Below are 13246 nucleotides of genomic sequence, written 5' to 3'. Positions count from 1 at the left end.
AAAGTTCAAATGTATCTTAAAGCAGTTTTACAATTATGTTCCTGAAATAGGATTTATTGTCCTAGTAGATGCTGCTACTGTGTTTTCCCACTGAAAGGCATTTTCTCATGGAAAAGGGCACCCTGATGGTGCTATTAAAGTTCATTATCCTTAAATACATATAAGTAAAAACTACTTGTAAAATTTTTTAATTTGACACATACAACTATCTGGTCATACAATTTCAAAAAGTATATTTCAACCATCCTTTGAAAAACACACGTTCTGCAATTATGCAGCTTTTGTCAGTGAATTTTCCGGAGCTGATATTGTCTTTGTGGGCAGCATTTTCCCCCAGAGTTGCAGTCGTCTCAGCAGGTGATGCCTTCCTTCCAGGCTTAATGGGTTTTCCATTTGAAGTATGTTCTCTTTATGGCTTTGCTGCTGAAAGTGTGGCTCCTTTTTTATTCTTAATTGGCACCAAAGGCTCCATATTAAACATTACTAAAAAAAAAAGAGGTGGAGCAAAGAGTCTTCTCGGCATTGAGCCCTATTGGACAGAAGATAATGTTTCAGGGGGTCTGACGTTGAAGTGTGTATTTAACCCGCTCAGCCCTGCCAGAGCAGTGAAGACGGTTCCTGATGCAGGTGAGCTTAATTTCACTCAAAATAGAATTAATATAACTTAAAATTGCATCACTTCAAGGAAGTAAAATTCATGATTTGCATCTATTTCAATTTTGTTTGTAATTTTGCACTGAATCACAGGGGTTCAAGATGATTTCCTCGCTATGGATGGCAGGGGCACTCTGCTGTTTGATGTTGCTTCCAGGTCAGTTCTGACTATTTGCTACACAGCTCTGATTTATTAAAACCAACAATAGTCACTAATCTCATGATGGGTGCTCCCTTCCAGGTCTCCTGGAGGCCAAATCTATGTTAAAAACCATGAAACAAGAAGGTAACAGAACATCTATGACTTCAGACTAAATACAAATACTTTTCAAGTGCTAAAATTCTTTCCCTTTTTCAAACAGAGATGGTGCCTGTCGGTGACATTAACATTGCCTCGGACAGGGCCAACAGCTTTTTGTCCCAGCCCAGACCAAAGCGTCACGCAGACCCCAAGTGGTACAGAAAAAACCCAGACTTCCAGGCTTACTACCGCTACTACAGCAGCATCGGATACCCCGAGGGGGTAAGAAATGGATTGCAGTTTTAAAAACTTGATTATTTAGATGAATTAATTTGCAAAAATTCAGTTACTTATTGTGGTCAGAATCCTTTCATTCACTACAGTTGAAGCTGAGAGTTCATCAAGTTAACTGAATTAAATAAAACTTAAGAGTGCTTTGATTTATTTTTCAACATTTTGAGAATTATTTATTTCGGAAGCCTTGTTTCCTAACTGACATTTTTCCCAAGTCGTTTTTCAACATGGTAAATTTGAGATTGATAAATATTTAAATCTCCTTTCATGACTGGAAATTGAGGCGCATAACGTGAAACACAATGTGACCGATGATGACGTCGCTTCCTTTTCATTGTTCAGCTTTACGAGACCGACAAGCTGCGGATGATCTACCAGCAGATGAGGTACCTGGAGCACGTGCACGGTCCAGATGCTTCCTACTACCAGAACAAACTGGGAATGCCCCCTCCACCACCAATGAAAGGGGTCCCCAAATCCACAGAACCATCTGCACCCATCACTCCTCCTCCACCACCTCCTCCTCCCGTCATCTCCCAAGCTGATGTTCTGTTCCTCTGCAATAGGAAGGACCCTCTCTGCAAGCCCCACATAGTCTACATGCCCACGGGTGCAGTGCCTGTCCTTTGTGACCCCCGACACCACCCCCACTGTACCCCAGAGAAAGCCAAAGAGCCTAAAGCCGTGCCTCAACTTCCTCCCCCTCCACCAAAGAAATCCGCCCCACCTCCTCCTCCACCACCAGTTGTGGAGAAAAAGTCCCCACCCGCCCCTATTCGCATTTTCAAGGGCATGGAGTACGACTGCGATCCCTTCTGGGACCCTGACTGCCTGATCGACCACCCACCCAGGCCTGTGAAGCTGGTGGTCCCCAAGCTACCACCACCACCCCCTCCTGTAGAGGAGAAAAAGGAACCAGTGGAGGAGCCACCTCCTGCTCCCATTGAGAAGAAAGTACCCCTCTACCCTTACCCTTACTACTATGGACAACCCTACAACCCCCGAGATGATCTGTATGACCCGATCCGCTTCCAGTACCCCCAACCCGCTGCTTCTGCTGATGAACCTGCAGAGTGAAGCATCCTGAACACGATGGTAAATAAATTCAAAAGCACAGACTTTGACATCATCACTGAGGTTTTAATCTCATTTTAATCATTGCTTAAAGTGTTTATTCTTATTAAACCATCATTTATTTGTCATGTTTGTTGACATGTACAAAAACAATTTCCCTGGCAACCATCTAACATAAATGAGGAATGAAACAATAAAAAAAATACTGTCAGGTTTTTTTTTTCACATCTTTGAGACCCAAGAAGAGGTAATATGGAATCTCCTGCTGCCACATGGTGGTAAAAGTAGTGTAGGAAAGGCTGTTGGCAGGGTGTGTGTGAGGGGGGGGGGGGGTCATTATGTCTAGTTCCGCTGTACATTTTATAGCCATAAAAATGCTGACTCCAGTAAGACCCCTGACGTCTTTCCTGCCTTTCTGCATGAACCTTAAACAGCAGGAGCTCGACTTCAAAAGATGAGCCGTCGCTCAGTCCAGACTATAAAGCAGCAGCTAAAACACCTTCACAAAACTTTCTTAGACCTATTTTCAGATGGAGGATGTTTTTATGAGATGCTGAGCACAGTTAAAATGTAAAGCCTATTAAAACAAAGAGTCAAAGTCCAATGAAAAATCAGCAGATCATTTAATAACATACACAAAATATGAAACAATAAAGCAAACAGGGTAAAATAACAACATTCATGTACAGTGGATTCGTATCTGCATTACCACATTTCTGTCGGGTGTCATTTTTTTGGGGTAATTGATAATTGTTCAAATGGTCTGAAAAGCTAATGGATGTAAGAAGATCAAAACTGAAACAAACCAAAAACCGAAAGGAAAATTGACAGAACTGGTAGCGCTCGTGTGTCTTTGCTATGCAGAGAAGTGGGCTCAAAAGAAGAGGCCTCTCATCCTCCGACCAATGCCCTGTCTGTCGTACAGGATGTTGAACTTGTTGATGAACTGATTCATGCTATTGCAGGTCTTGGTGATGGTGCCTAAGTAGGCCATGAGGCCCACATCATTACATTGCTGCAGGGGGGAAAAAGGGCATAGTTACAAAAAGTTTCAGACGCTCAAAACAGAGACACGTAATACATTAGGACCCGTAAAAGCATTCTATGGTCTAGCCCCCTCCCAAACACAAGCAGTAATTACTTAAATGCATCTTTAATTTATTTTGACCTGCCAGTGCATTAAATACCATTTTAATCTTAGGTCTAGTCTGAAGTCACAGCACTATTAAAGACACAGCATATACACAATGTATAGTAATCCCACAAACATCCTGCTTGCAGGCGTTTACAGGTTTAAAATAGTTAAATACTCAGGTTGTATGTACAACCTGTTTTGAGATGGCACTTAATATTAATATAAGTCACAAACAGCCCAACACAGACCATATAAATCACTAATTTTAACCTCTTCGCTTGCTATCAGAACCTATATTTACATAATGTGTATGAACTAAAACATCTGCATTTAATGCAGGACACATCACTTTTATTAAAATGTTAATTTAATGGTCTATTAAAATTCGCATTCTACAAAAGGTACTGAAATCTTTCTTACATCATAGAAGTCAGTTTTAAATTTAGAGGTGCTGAGGACCGGCAGTCTGTGGCAGAGGGCGTTTGCTTCACGGAGGATCTCGTGGTTGAAAGGAACTTCTCCTGCAGCACACAAAGAGTTAAAGTTAAAACACCAAAACAGCGAGGTAAAGTGATGCTGTCACAGCAAAAATCAAACTTATAATTAAAGAGAGGTGTTGTTAAGAGGCCTCCTTTAATGATGTAAGTATGGGAAACATCTTATTTAAGGAACAGCTGTTTTCCATACTTATTTTCACATTCTTTACCCTCAAAACCTCATAAAATGCCCCTGCGTCTTCTCACCTGCTTCCACGGCTTTGACGTACTCTAGGATAATCTTCACTCGACTGTGGAGCATCTTTATGGCACTGTGCTGGGCTATGAGGTGTTCAGCAACTACAAATAAAAGATGAGGTTTGAATTTAAAGATTTTTAATATTCTCCTGTCTTGCAAATGAATTTAGAGTCCATCAGAAATGAGATCTTGATGCAAAAGGCCATATTGTAAGTCAGTAAATTAAACACATGTTCTAGGGTGCATATGTGAGAGGAACTGAATGTTCTCCCAGTGACCCACATGAGCTGAAACGTTACCTGTTGAGTTTTCTCCAGTGCCTGTGGCCGTCATTCGAGCAACATGATCAACACCGATTCTTTCAGCTTCCTCTGTGGCCAGAGTGTAAGTCAGCTCAGCAAACAACATGGTGGCCTGAAGGAAAACACGTGTATGCACAAGTTTATCAACCCTATATCCGAAAATGGTTCACTAGAAGGCATTTGTAAATAATCTATATATATATATATATATATATATATATATATATATATATAAATAAAAAAAAAAGGTACCTCGCCACTGATGATGTCAATCACAGATTCATACACACTAACAGGAAGCTGAAATGAGAATGCACAATCTTTTAAAGCACCTGTATTTGAGTACTCATGGCAGTATTCTCTCATTTATGAGGCAAAAGAAAAAGGAACTCACGTCAGTGTGTTTCGTCATTGGGTTGAGTTTGAGGAAGAGCGGACTCTCAATAATCTCACACACCTGAGACATTCAAAGACAATAACATCAATAATAACTCAAAAACAAACATACCCAAATGAAGGGTACATTCTGCCTACCTGCTTATGAATATGGATATCTGACTGGTCAGGCGGGCCGCCTGTGGTGTACCAGCCCAAGAATTCCATGTCTTTGAAGACCTGTTTAACTGAGGAACAAAAGAAAATACAAAAGCAAGTAAGTGACATTACACACCAACTGCTATTAGAAATGGAATATTCACTTTTGATCAAACTATTATTGCCTCTATCAAGTTACGTGTGTTTCTGTAGGGGAGGCTAAGTAAAGCATAACATACTACTTATCATGCATATTTGTCAAAATGGAGGCAAAAAAGCAAAAACAAGACTGAAATCCTCTTGCACACAAACAACTTACATTGTTCCTCCTTGGTGTAGTAATACTCCTTATCAATATGCACTCTATCATCTATGGTGTGAGATAGCAACTCAAAAGAGTTCATCACTTCGATGTTTCTGCCCTCCTGCTTCCCAATCAGAGCACCAATTACTGAGGAGAGAGAATAAACATTAACTAACATCTGATATGGTATTATTCAATACAAGACAAAACAGAACAAATGCTGCATTCTGCTTACACATTATACATTTAAATAATATCCTACGTACCTTGTATGGGCCGTCCCTCTTGTGAGCGGATGCGAATCCAGTGGTCAGATATGTTGAGGATAACTAGAGGATGCAAAGCTACGGAGACGCTCCCCGTGACCCCCGAGGCCATAACACTGGGGCTGGCTGCAAACACAGAAGAGAAGCTAGAACAAAACAGCATCGTAGGATGACAGGAGTCCATTCGTAATTATTCTTGGATATCATAATTTATCAGTGGTTCCATTTACAGAAATTCTAGTGTTTGTATTATTTTTCCCCAACCAAATCTCAACCACTAGGATTTTGTAAGGCATACTGAAATAATCCTCGTTACCTTTTATAGATTCGTTTTTAAAGTGCAAACGCACATTAATCGGACCATCTTTAATAGCAACCAACATGATAGAGAACAAAAACATCAACTAAAACTACTGTTGCTAACGACGGGGGCCTAAAAAAAGAATCCTGTCTTGACATGTATATAAATAGTCGAATAGAATGGTCAGATGTGTTGTAATGATGAGGCATGAATTAAACTTAAGATATACATCCAATTTGTACGATATAGGCATTCGACGATAGACAAAAGCCCAAAAAACTATTTAACGAACAACTCACACTCATAAGTGAGTTCTTGTTTATGTTACAATGCATAAATATGATGACAGCTTTACAGTTGAGCTCTATGCGGTAACGCGATTATATCAGCAAGTTGGCTACGGACTATCTTATATGTTACAAAGTAAACAACGGGGGCCACCTAAATGTGAACACTCGAAATTTGGTACAGTATGCACCCGTGGTTAAGTAAAGATTATCAAGAAATTGTATGTTAAATTAAAAGTATTTGCCTGCCCCATCCACTTCCATTCCTCCACCATTGCTGGTCGCCATCTTGTCCGGTAAAGTGCGCATGCGTACTGGACTATTGTATTAGCGAACGTTTGGTGGCAATGTCATTTCGTCCGTGTCTTCACGGTCAGGTCAGTTTAAAATTACTGTAACCATATGTCGTTTTTATTGAAGTCCAGATTGATACAATACTGCAAACAAACAAGAATGATTATTATTTATTTATTTTGCTAGGTCTAAAGGTGTAATGTGTTGCTGTTTCCTGGGGGTTATTGATGTGAGCGCAACCCGTGTGCGTCAGGAAATCGGTCCGTGTAGAGGATTCGCAGAGTTTTGTTTACAAAATGGATGAATTTAGAGGCTGTAATCTGGACTACTTTCCTGAAAATATTTTAATTGACGTGTTGTCCTATCTGAACGTACGGGAACTTATAAGGGCCGGAAGGTAAGTTAATTGTAACTTCATAAGAACTGGCTAGTTATTACCGAAAATGAACTTAAGCCCGTCTGCCTTTGTTTTGGATCGTGTCACATTGTTAGTTTGATCTATTTACGGAATTTTCAGAGTGTGCAAGAAATGGAAACGCCTTGTGAAAGACCAAAGACTGTGGAGAAATGTCGATTTGACGTCATGGAAAGGGGTAAGATTTTTTTTAAGGACATGTGTTTTATTTGTCCTTTTAATAGTGCTTTATTGAGTAGGTTTGCATTAAATATATAGCTCTGCACTTTTAAACAGCCTCTAAAATTTAATAAATAGGATGTAATTGAAAATGTCAGCTATGAAATGGGGATATCGACATTTGCTGTCTTAAAACTTTCAAGATTCAGTCTTCATGCTTAAGACTTGGGGTCTTCCATTTTCTTTTAAATTCATAATTACTTTCTGATTATAATGGATGAACTGTCTCACGTACTTTTCTACTTTGAACTCTCAAGAGTTCTCGGACTTGTTTAAACCTTTATGTAAAGATGATGTTTTAATGTTGTACTATAAATCCTTTTAAGTGTGTATGTTTAGAATTTAGTATAAGAAATGTTCTTGTAACATTGCTACTCTTTTTTTGCTTGCCATCATTCATCCTCAACACACATATTATGGCCTGTCCTTGTGTATTAGGTATCATCCCGCATACTTTGGCTCTTGGTTCGTCAGTACCTGGGTTGTGGTCTGAGGTGTCTACGGTTACGTGGTTTGCTGCTTTCTGCCCGAGGAGGCACATTTCTCTCTGAATCTTGGCTCAAATCATTGTCTGCCAAGTGCCCTCGTCTGAGGAAACTCTATCTTCTGCATGCAGACCTGAGAAGTCTACCCAGTTTCCAAGTCCTTCCACCAACTTTGGTTGTGCTGGAGCTTTGCGGCTGCGAGCTGCCTCGTGATTTTTTCAACAAGACTCCTACTTCACATGCAGAAGCCTCATCTAGTGATGGTGCTCAACGGCAAAGAACGAAACGGAAAAGAAAAGGGGCTGGAAATCCGTTAGGGATTGCTATTGAGAGGTTAGTCCTTAATAATGTGCCATCTTTCACAGACCAGCATCTACAGAGTTTAACATCATGGGATAGCCTCCGTGGATTGGTGTTGCGTGATACATTTCGTGTGACAGCTAATGGACTCAGGAGCTGTGCTGCTAAGGATGGCATTGTTGGTATGGAGGGTCTCTCCATGCTCAAGTATCTGGAAATTGGCATCACTGGACGTCAAGGTTATCAATTACAGATGGCCTCACTTGGCCTAGGGGCAGGATGGCTTGGCCTAGAGGAGTTGAGTTTGGGTGGTAAGGAGGTAGGGCCAGGTTTACTCTGTTCCAGCCGTCTTAAAGACTTGAAGAGTCTATGCCTGTGGTCCTGCACGCTCAGTGAGATGCAGATAGTACGGAGCTGCAGAATGCTTAGAGGACTACGGACACTGAAGTTTCTGGACGTGATCTTTCAGATTCGACAGGACCCTCCAGTAGTGGAGGGGGAGGGTGGTGATAGAGAAGAGAGAGACAATGAGGAAGCCATAAGAAATAACACTGATGACGACAACAAGATTCTCGATATGAATGATCCCATTCCAAGTCTTCGTCGCTCACTGGCTGTCCATTTGCCTTCATGTACATTGATATTCTCTAACTGCTCTGTTCAGATTAATGCAGACTAAATTAGGTCACTTTGGATGACACAGGTTACCGTATGAATGGGTTGCAAACAATCTTTTGAGTGTTGCACATCCCAATGCAAGATTAACAATACTTTTAAGTTCAGTTACATAATTTAAAAAAAAACAAAAAAAACTGTGTTGGTGCAAAATAGTGAAAACGTGCAGGTGTTGGCAACTGAGGCAGAGATTCTGTTTGCAATAATGCACCTGTTTCCTGTTTTCACGACTGTCACTTTTCAGTGAAAATACTGTATATAAATTTGGACTTGATGTTTGCTTTGAGATTTTCTGAACAAAAGAAGCATACACTACCAGTCAAATGTTTGGACGTAGCTTCGCATTTGGGAGACGTAACTCGTCCAGGGGTGAACCCTGCCCGTGACCCCAAAAAGGGGAAAAAGTGCTAAAGAAAGAGACGGGACACCTTTGCATTTAATGGTTTTACTTCCTATTCGTGTCTATATGAATTGCAGATTCTCACAAATCAACACAAACTGAAAACTGTAAACAAAAAAAATTATGAAATAACATGCTTTAAATTGTTAAAAATAGCCATCCTTTTCTTTGACTACTACTCTGTACACTGGGCATTCTCTCGCTAAGCTTCCTCTGAAATAGTTTTCCAACAGTCTTGCTAAATTATTCCATGTATCTTGCTTCATGTTTTTCATGTCTTCAGTATGTGTCTACGATGTAGAAAGTAGTAAGACAAAGGTGTGTCCAAAATTTTGAATGGTAGTGTATGTTTAAAGTGAAGATTCTTGACACACAGTTGCTATTAATGTGTTTTTGTTTTGTTTTAGAAATCTGTTTATTGTGTAAATTAGCAAAGAATACTGTATATCACTTAAATGTATGTTTTAGTAAGACTAGCCATTTTTATTTTAGCTGTTTAGGGGAAAAAATTCAAAAGGCTTTGAATAAATCAGTTTTTATTAAAAACTATTAAAAGAGAACTGGTCTCTTTATTCATCAGCTCTTTGCATCATACTCAAAGAAAGCAAACAATAAATGTCTTCACAAATGACTTCTGAGCTGTTATAAATATGTAACAAATAATTTCAAACAAATAAATGAATGTCATTGTTGATGATACTAAATGCACTGTCCATATTATTTTCTAAAGTTAATGCCAGGCATAATGTCATGTATTCATTTATGTATTTATAAGGGAGATCATTAGTTTTAAAAATGTAAGATTATTGGGATTAAATGGTCTATTTTAAAGGAAAATTATTTATATAAAGAAGAGTTGAACCAGGGGACGAGAAAAAGTACAATGTACTTGGCCCTTTAAGGAAAAGGAGGCGGGTCCAACTTTGACTGACGTTTTGGTTCACCTATCACCGATTCCCTGTTTGGCTCCACCAATGAAATGCTGAGCACGTGCATCAGACCAACCAATCGTCTTCTCCAGATTCTGCATTTGAAAACAGGCGGCCGCGGAAGTTGGAAAAATAAAACGGGACTGTCTTAACTAAAGCTATCTTCTTTTAATTTCGCTGCAATGCAGGTAAGGTTTTACATTTAAATAAATAAATAAAAATAATCTACCATGTTGAAGTTAAATAAGTGAAGCGCAAGAACTTATGCTTACGAGAGTTTTCCTAAAGCATATCACAACATTTTAAGTAGACCTAACGTTAACAATAGTTGTTTAGCCGGAACTATCCGAGTTAGCTTGTGTTGCATATAAATAATTATCAGTAACTCTTTGCACAAAAGACATTATTTATAGTCTCATAAATCCCCTGGTAGTACAACGGTTCAGTATATTGTTCTCCGCAGTGTGCCTCACATGTGGCAAATCTTCCAACGCTAACCATAGCTAGCGTTAAATAGCAGCCCATTGTGCTATTATTCTTTCCAAAATTGCACATATGTTCTTTTAAAACCGTAGACGACAGAGAAAAGTTGTTTAAATGAGGACCAGTTTGTAAAATGTTTATTTTCCCCCCGGCTAATATAGCTACACAGTTTTCATAGACTTTAAGACAGTGATGATTAAATTTTTTGCATTAAAGCTTCGAGTTAGTCACTTCGATTCTGTACATCTAAATTTTGTCCGTTGACATTCATGCATTTCCTCCCATGAACAGAACAAGGAAAACTATGACCCAAAAAGTCACACACGAACGGTAAAGTGTAATGGGTTTAACCCATTAATTAGTCTGTTTTTGGAAAATTCCCATTTCAATAATCAGTAAGATGTAAAGTCACAGTTTTGGTTTATTTTTACTGTTAGTTCACAGCCCCTATGACGCTGGGTGGACCTCAACGTGTTCAGGTGAAGCCACGAGCAGAAATGGATAGAAGTGCCATCACAGGTAATATTGCTCTGCCTGGAATAACAAGACTTGCACTCCTTGAGAAATATCCTTGCATAAATAGAATTGTTCCTTTTAAGGCCCTGGGAGGGAGTGTGTTCCCTCATCCTCCACCTCATCCACAAGGTAAGTTTGTTCAGCCACATCATAAGTTGCATGTTTTGCAGTTGTATACTTGCCTTTACAGGCAATCATTTAATTGGTACTTTTGTGCTCTCCTCAGGAAAATCACAATTGATGACTTTGACATTGGTCGACCGTTAGGAAAGGGCAAGTTTGGAAACGTCTACCTTGCTAGAGTTAAGAAGCTGGAAGCTATTGTGGCTCTGAAGGTGCTATTTAAGTCCCAGATGGAAAAGGAGGGTGTGGAACATCAGCTCAGAAGGGAAATTGAAATTCAGTCACATCTCAAGTGAGTTCTCACATACTTTCACTCAGTTTTAGTGATTCATCATTTTCATACCTTTGTCCAATTGTAATTTCTTTTCCCCTCAGGCATCCCAATATCTTGCGCTTCTACAATTATTTCCATGATCGAAAAAGGGTGTTCTTGGTGCTTGAGTATGCACCACGTGGTGAAATGTACAAGGAGCTGCAGAGATGTGGGAGATTTGATGACCAGCGCACAGCCACGGTAGGACTTGTCCATTCCTATGCGATATAACAGTTTAAGCCATAGTGTGGAACTTTTGTATTTAAAATGACGTAAATCCTTTTTAGTACATGGAGGAGATATCCGATGCACTGCTCTATTGCCACGAGAGAAAAGTGATTCATCGTGATATAAAGCCAGAGAATCTCCTCCTTGGGTACCGTGGAGAGTTGAAAATTGCCGATTTTGGTTGGTCTGTCCATGCGCCTTCTCTTAGGTGAGAAACAACATGTTACGTTTTCATCTGGGTCATACAAACTATTGCTATCTCACTTTCCCCCTGTTCACCTCTTTGTCTAAACCTACACAGACGCCGTACAATGTGTGGGACACTGGACTACCTCCCTCCAGAGATGATTGAGGGCCACACTCACAGTGAGAAGGTGGATTTGTGGTGCATCGGGGTCCTCTGTTATGAGTGTTTAGTTGGAAATCCACCATTTGAAACTACAAGTCATTCAGAAACCTACAAAAGAATCACAAAGGTTGGTGCTGGTAAAATGTTTAAAAAAAACAAAAAACAAAAAAAAACATTACTACTAAACTACTTTAAATTTCTGCTGTTTCAAGGTTGATTTGAAGTTCCCTAAAGTTGTCTCCGATGGCGCACGGGACCTGATCTCAAAGCTGCTCCGTCACAATCCAATTGATCGTCTCACACTGCAGAATGTTATTGATCATCCTTGGGTGCGCTCCAACTCCCGCCGCGTCCTGCCCCCCATCTGCCCAGCCAAGAAATCCTGAGCCTTAAACTTTATGGTTCCATGTTTTGAGTCAGTGCCATTGGCTTCAGACTGCTATTATTCTAGCACATTTTATGACACACACACACACACCTACCCACTTTTTATATTGTATAGGGTGATGTTATTATCTATGTCTAGTATGTTGTGCAGATTTTTGCTCTTTTTCAAGCTTTTAAAATCCAGTACCTTTTTTTTTTTTGTTCTCCAAATTCTCTCTGGTGATGTTGACACCAAAATTCTACTGTTAAAGTGGAAACCATAGTTTGTTTTCCCAAAAGCTATACTTTAAAGCTTCAAATAAATATTACGATTAAAGTGTCCTGCTCTTTTTAATGGTTGATTTGCGGTCCCTATTGATACTATACAGAAACAAGTTAAACCTATGGGCATATGTGGTAGTGATCAAAGTAATTTATGTAGTACAGTGATCCCTCGTTTATCGCGGGAGTTGCGTTCCAAAAATAACACGCGAAAAGTGAAATCCGTGAAGTAGTCAGCTTTATTATTCTTTTTTATTTTACAATGCAATACTGAACTATAGAATGAAACCAAAAATCAAAACCTGTTTTAAAGCCCAAAATTTGTTTAAAACAATGGGCCAGATTCACGAAGCGTTCTTACGAACAAATTTGTTCTTAAGTCCCACTTACGAACAGTTGACGAAGATTGTGGCATTCACCAATTTCTTCTTATCCTGGATTTATGCGTAGGTAAGAACAAATCCTACGAACACTCAGGAGTACTCTTGCGCACATTTCAGTGCCGACATGTTGGCATGGTTGTGTTTTCTTCTCTTGTGCAGTTCAATAAAATTCAATATTACAATGATAATTCTGTCATATTTATTTATTTATTTGTTTATTTCCTATTTTTGGTGATTTACGGAAAATTTTAAAATTACGTAAATGTGCCAATGACTTAACATTAATCAACCAAATTGGAAACCATGCCAAAACTGTCTTTTTATTTGATTTTATCTTGATTTATTTTATTAGGGGATCG

At 39.4% G+C, this 13246-nt stretch overlaps 4 protein-coding genes across 6 annotated transcripts; 3 read left to right on the top strand and 1 right to left on the bottom strand.

Moving 5' to 3' along the window:
- Window positions 1–541: 541 nt before the first annotated feature.
- On the top strand, window positions 542–2474 carry LOC101077345 (leucine-rich repeat extensin-like protein 1). Its single transcript, XM_003970630.2, has 5 exons — window positions 542–627; window positions 748–811; window positions 896–940; window positions 1017–1177; window positions 1532–2474. The coding sequence occupies exons 1-5, from the start codon at window positions 622–624 to the stop codon at window positions 2264–2266; spliced, it is 1011 nt and encodes a 336-aa protein (XP_003970679.2). The 5' UTR covers window positions 542–621; the 3' UTR covers window positions 2267–2474.
- A 390-nt stretch (window positions 2475–2864) lies between these two features.
- cops6 (COP9 signalosome subunit 6) lies at window positions 2865–6507 on the bottom strand. Of its 2 annotated transcripts, none has more exons than XM_029847264.1 (10): window positions 6377–6408; window positions 5540–5665; window positions 5289–5420; window positions 4970–5058; window positions 4830–4892; window positions 4688–4735; window positions 4433–4547; window positions 4142–4234; window positions 3819–3919; window positions 2865–3278 (listed from the first exon to the last, which is right to left on the bottom strand). In XM_029847264.1, the coding sequence occupies exons 2-10, from the start codon at window positions 5649–5651 to the stop codon at window positions 3138–3140; spliced, it is 894 nt and encodes a 297-aa protein (XP_029703124.1). In that variant the 5' UTR covers window positions 5652–5665; window positions 6377–6408; the 3' UTR covers window positions 2865–3137. The 2 variants fall into 2 exon arrangements, with proteins under 2 accessions (XP_029703124.1, XP_003970618.2); XM_003970569.3 differs by having other exon boundaries at window positions 2868–3278; window positions 6373–6507.
- Window positions 6418–9461, top strand: LOC101077118 (F-box/LRR-repeat protein 12). Of its 2 annotated transcripts, XM_011610909.2 has the most exons (4): window positions 6418–6504; window positions 6608–6818; window positions 6939–7014; window positions 7494–9461. In XM_011610909.2, the coding sequence occupies exons 2-4, from the start codon at window positions 6718–6720 to the stop codon at window positions 8517–8519; spliced, it is 1203 nt and encodes a 400-aa protein (XP_011609211.2). In that variant the 5' UTR covers window positions 6418–6504; window positions 6608–6717; the 3' UTR covers window positions 8520–9461. The 2 variants fall into 2 exon arrangements, with proteins under 2 accessions (XP_011609211.2, XP_029703123.1); XM_029847263.1 differs by having other exon boundaries at window positions 6489–6818; window positions 8310–9461.
- Window positions 9462–9911: 450 nt separating this feature from the next.
- aurkb (aurora kinase B) lies at window positions 9912–12580 on the top strand. The gene is made up of 9 exons (XM_003970628.3): window positions 9912–10032; window positions 10619–10657; window positions 10765–10846; window positions 10927–10972; window positions 11070–11258; window positions 11342–11480; window positions 11567–11715; window positions 11809–11983; window positions 12069–12580. Exons 1-9 carry the CDS (start codon window positions 10027–10029, stop codon window positions 12240–12242), a joined length of 999 nt encoding a protein of 332 aa, XP_003970677.2. The 5' UTR covers window positions 9912–10026; the 3' UTR covers window positions 12243–12580.
- Window positions 12581–13246: the final 666 nt, after the last annotated feature.

This window comes from Takifugu rubripes, chromosome 14, assembly GCF_901000725.2.
Source record: "Takifugu rubripes chromosome 14, fTakRub1.2, whole genome shotgun sequence".
In the NCBI taxonomy this organism is placed as follows: domain Eukaryota; kingdom Metazoa; phylum Chordata; class Actinopteri; order Tetraodontiformes; family Tetraodontidae; genus Takifugu; species Takifugu rubripes.
The sequence above is the reverse complement of the archived record's forward strand: the minus strand, read 5'-3'. Positions and strand labels throughout refer to the sequence as shown.